This window comes from Macadamia integrifolia, unplaced genomic scaffold (assembly GCF_013358625.1).
Source record: "Macadamia integrifolia cultivar HAES 741 unplaced genomic scaffold, SCU_Mint_v3 scaffold2282, whole genome shotgun sequence".
Classification (NCBI taxonomy): Eukaryota; Viridiplantae; Streptophyta; class Magnoliopsida; order Proteales; family Proteaceae; genus Macadamia; species Macadamia integrifolia.
Window position 1 is genome coordinate 137,428 of NW_024868611.1, and position 3,637 is coordinate 141,064.

Here is a 3,637-nt window from a genome sequence, read left to right on the forward strand (position 1 = left end):
AAAAAAAAAAAAAAAAAAAAAAAAAAAAAAAAAAGAGGAAAGAGATAACCATGGATCAGTTTTTCTATGAATTAGGTGGAAAAAATTCATGTGCCACATCACCAGACAAAAAATAAAGGTATTTAATGATATTATCTAGTAAGTTTTTTTTTATAATTAAAATCTAATAATTTCTTATTTCACATGATCAGATGCTTTTATTTGTGGTAGTTTATGAGCGGTACGAATTTTTTATTTTTTAAAACTTTTTTTTACTTTTCTACGTGTCAAACAAACAGGCATTAGGAATTGAATAAACCTGGGAAAGAGAGAAAGAAACCAGTTTTGTAATTCTGAAGAAGATTAAGGTTAGATTGAAGACAAGGTGGAAGCATCTTCAGTTCAGTCTCTTTATGCTTCAAAAGACCCAATCTCCACCTCCAACTTCTCTCTGACAGAGAGAAAAATAATGGACGAGGAGAGAAGGATTCCCACTTCAAGCATCACACTCTTCTTCTTCTTCTTCCTCTTCTTCGCTCTCCTCTCATTTTCAGGTTCTATTGAAGCTTACAAGAATTACACAGTTGGTGACTCTTTGGGTTGGTATGACAAACTTCAAAATCCCAAAGTTGATTACCAGAAATGGGTTGCCAACAAGACCTTCAGTTTGGGAGATTTCCTCAGTAAGCCTACTTAACCAGAAAACTGTACAATTACTATTTAGATAGAAATATAGATCTCTTTCAGTTTCTGTTGTATCTCACTTACTGCTACTCTGTTTTTTCTTCTTTTGAGGAATTGAAAACTCTGAAACATTGAAATCTGTGAAGCTTTGCATTGATGGAGAAAAAAAATTCGTCCACCCAGATTCAAGATATCTTTAATCCAAGAAACAGAAAATCCCAATTTATATTTGAAGAGTTTTTATTGGGTTATCCCAATTTATTTTCTCTACAAGTCTTAAGAGATCTCCAACTGTGATTTATTTGCTGGATTTGGTTTTACTACCTTTGTCTGACATATGCATAGCACCAGATGCAGAGGGAAGAAATAAAAGAATACCCATCTGAAATCCCCCACCCCACCTCTGCTCAAGAAATATTTCCACTTCTCTTCTTGTTTCAATTGATCATTTCACTTCAGAATTATTTCAATCCATATCTGCTTCACCAGATTCTGGTTCTAGATTCAAATCCTTGTTTGGAATTGATTTTTCTCTCTAATTCTTATTTCATTTTCACACAAGTGTTCATATATATCTCAATATAATCTTAATTTATGTGAATTACTTGAATTTGTGGTTAACTTTAATTTAATTGTGTTTACTGCTAAGTTTCTATGCTTCCAACCATGGATATTAGTTGCTCTCTTTGTAAGAAAGATCTAGTTTTAATTTATAGATATTTTCTTCCTCAGCCAATCTTTTTTTAAGTGTCACTCTTGATCAGCTTCTATTCTGTTTTAATTCCCCATACATTCCACTCTGTAACAATTGGAAGGTGGAACACAATCTTGTCATAAAGAATCGGATTTTTAGAATAAACTGTGCACAGAATAGGCTATGTTTAGTTGCATTCCCGCTTGACTCTATTCTGATAGAATGAGAAATAGCGTTTGATAAGCCTATTCTGGATTAATTCAATTCCGGAGAACACAAAAAGATCAGGAACAACATTTGGAAGGTCTTTTAATAGAATCAATTCGAGCACTACATTTATTACTAATTACGAAAATTGTAAGTTCTAGAAGCTAAATTGTGTTTACTAGTCTGCAAATCTTACATTTTTGCTTACTCTAATGCAGTTTTCAACACTGATACTAATCACTCCATAGTCCAAACGTATAATTTGACAACATACAAGCAATGTGATTTCGAAGATGCCGAAATAGATGATACCACAGAATGGTCATCTGCAGAACCAAATGCAACTAATCCCCAACCAGTCACAGTAGCTGTTCCTCTTGTTAAAGAAGGAATGACATACTTTTTTTCCAGCGATTACGACGGCGAGCAATGTCAGTATGGTCAACATTTCAAGATTAATGTGACCCATGGCCAAGGATTGCCACCAAGTCTCATGACACCACCATCAATGGACTCACCGGGTCCGGCAAACCCTGATATGAACAATCCAGATTCAGCACCAGATACAGTGGTTCCTTCAAATTTTAATACTCCCAAAGATCAAGCAGCTGATGGTGTTACGCAGGAATCAGGATCAGCTTCCTTAAAAATGTTTCTGAGGCACGTCGGTTGGAGATTGAATGGGATTTTGATGCTTTTAGGGTTAGTTTGTGTCTATGCATGATTTTTTATTTCTTATATACTTTTTGGGAAAGAGAACGCTGCCTGCTGGCAGGTATAGACTATAGACTAGTGTGTGCGGCCAATGGGAGTGTCAACGTAAGAATCTTCAGCGAGGAGGCAACACTGTCTTTTTGCACCTGCTGTGTCTAGGCATAGATACATGCAAGAGGGCAAGGTTCTTTTCTTATATTTTTTCTTTTAAATTTTTTATTAATGCAGTTGATTTAGTTTGTGTTCTATGATCTGGAGATTTGATATGTTCTTGTAAATGGTAAATTGTAAGAGAATAACCTTAAGAATTGGCCAATGCATCCACGATGTGGTCAATTTGATGAATTTGATTTTCTCCTCGGAATGGAATGAGTTACCACATTTATTATTATTATTATTATTATTATTATTATTATTATTATTATTATATATATATATTTTTTTTTTTTTTTGTGAATGAAAATACTGATAATAAAGTAAGGCCAGATACAGTTCTAGGATGTGCAATTCCTATGGAGTCACCAAACAACAAATGGGATAAAGTTCCCTTGCCTCAGAATGCGAATCACCGGGACAGAGAAAGACAATCAGCAATAATATGACTTATCCTCCATGGAATCTGGCTCTGAATTGCTTCAAACTGTTAATAATAAGAAGATTGTCTCCTTCCACAAAAATATTCTGAAAATCACATTGAACCCACATATTCGAAAAAAACCAGCAATAATAGGCCCTTGGTCATCTCTAAAAACTCCTCCAATACCTGTAGTTCTAGGACATCCACAAGAGAAACCATTGACATTAATTTTGATGATGCCTTGAGGAGGAGGTTTCCAACATATCTCAATAGTAATAGTGGTTATATGAGACAAATGTGGTAGATAACAAAATTTTGTAGTGAAAAGATGACATTTCGTAGCCAAGGAGGAAGCTGAAATGATGTATTGTTGAAAAGTAGCATCAAGGTTGGCTATTAGACTTGCCAAATAACACTAGCCATAAGAGCAGAGAGTATGTAGGTGTGACAGAGGCTATTCAAGGAGCAATTAAGAGGTGATCCCAGCAAAGCAAAGATTAATGAAACCCAATCAAGGATGGAACTCGAAGAAGATCTGATGAAACCAAATCCCATCATTTGCCTAATCCTTGAGGAAAATGAACAACTGAGAAAAAATATGATCTAAAGTAGTCTCCAGAGTTGAGAAAAATGGGCAATGATTATTGAGATTAAACCCCTTTTGATTCAAAATAGAAGGACTAATAGGAATAATCTCTAGGAGAAGTTTTCAAATAAACATACGAGCCTTAGGAGCAATAGGAATATGCCACACGTGTTGCCATATAGGATTGGATGTCAAC

At 34.9% G+C, this 3,637-nt stretch overlaps 1 protein-coding gene across 1 annotated transcript; it reads left to right on the top strand.

Annotated features, from left to right (window-relative positions):
- Window positions 1–369: 369 nt before the first annotated feature.
- On the top strand, window positions 370–2,642 carry LOC122066175 (cucumber peeling cupredoxin-like). Its single transcript, XM_042629990.1, has 2 exons — window positions 370–662; window positions 1,783–2,642. Exons 1-2 carry the CDS (start codon window positions 449–451, stop codon window positions 2,286–2,288), a joined length of 720 nt encoding a protein of 239 aa, XP_042485924.1. The 5' UTR covers window positions 370–448; the 3' UTR covers window positions 2,289–2,642.
- The last annotated feature ends 995 nt before the right edge of the window (window positions 2,643–3,637 follow it).

What these genes read in the sequence shown, in the direction of transcription:
- LOC122066175 (XM_042629990.1), top strand. Translation starts at nt 449, where the DNA reads ATGGACGAGGAGAGAAGGATTCCCACTTCAAGCATCACACTCTTCTTC. An exon ending in CAGTTTGGGAGATTTCCTCA is followed by an intron (nt 663 to 1,782) that starts GTAAGCCTACTT and finishes ACTCTAATGCAG; the next exon opens with TTTTCAACACTGATACTAAT.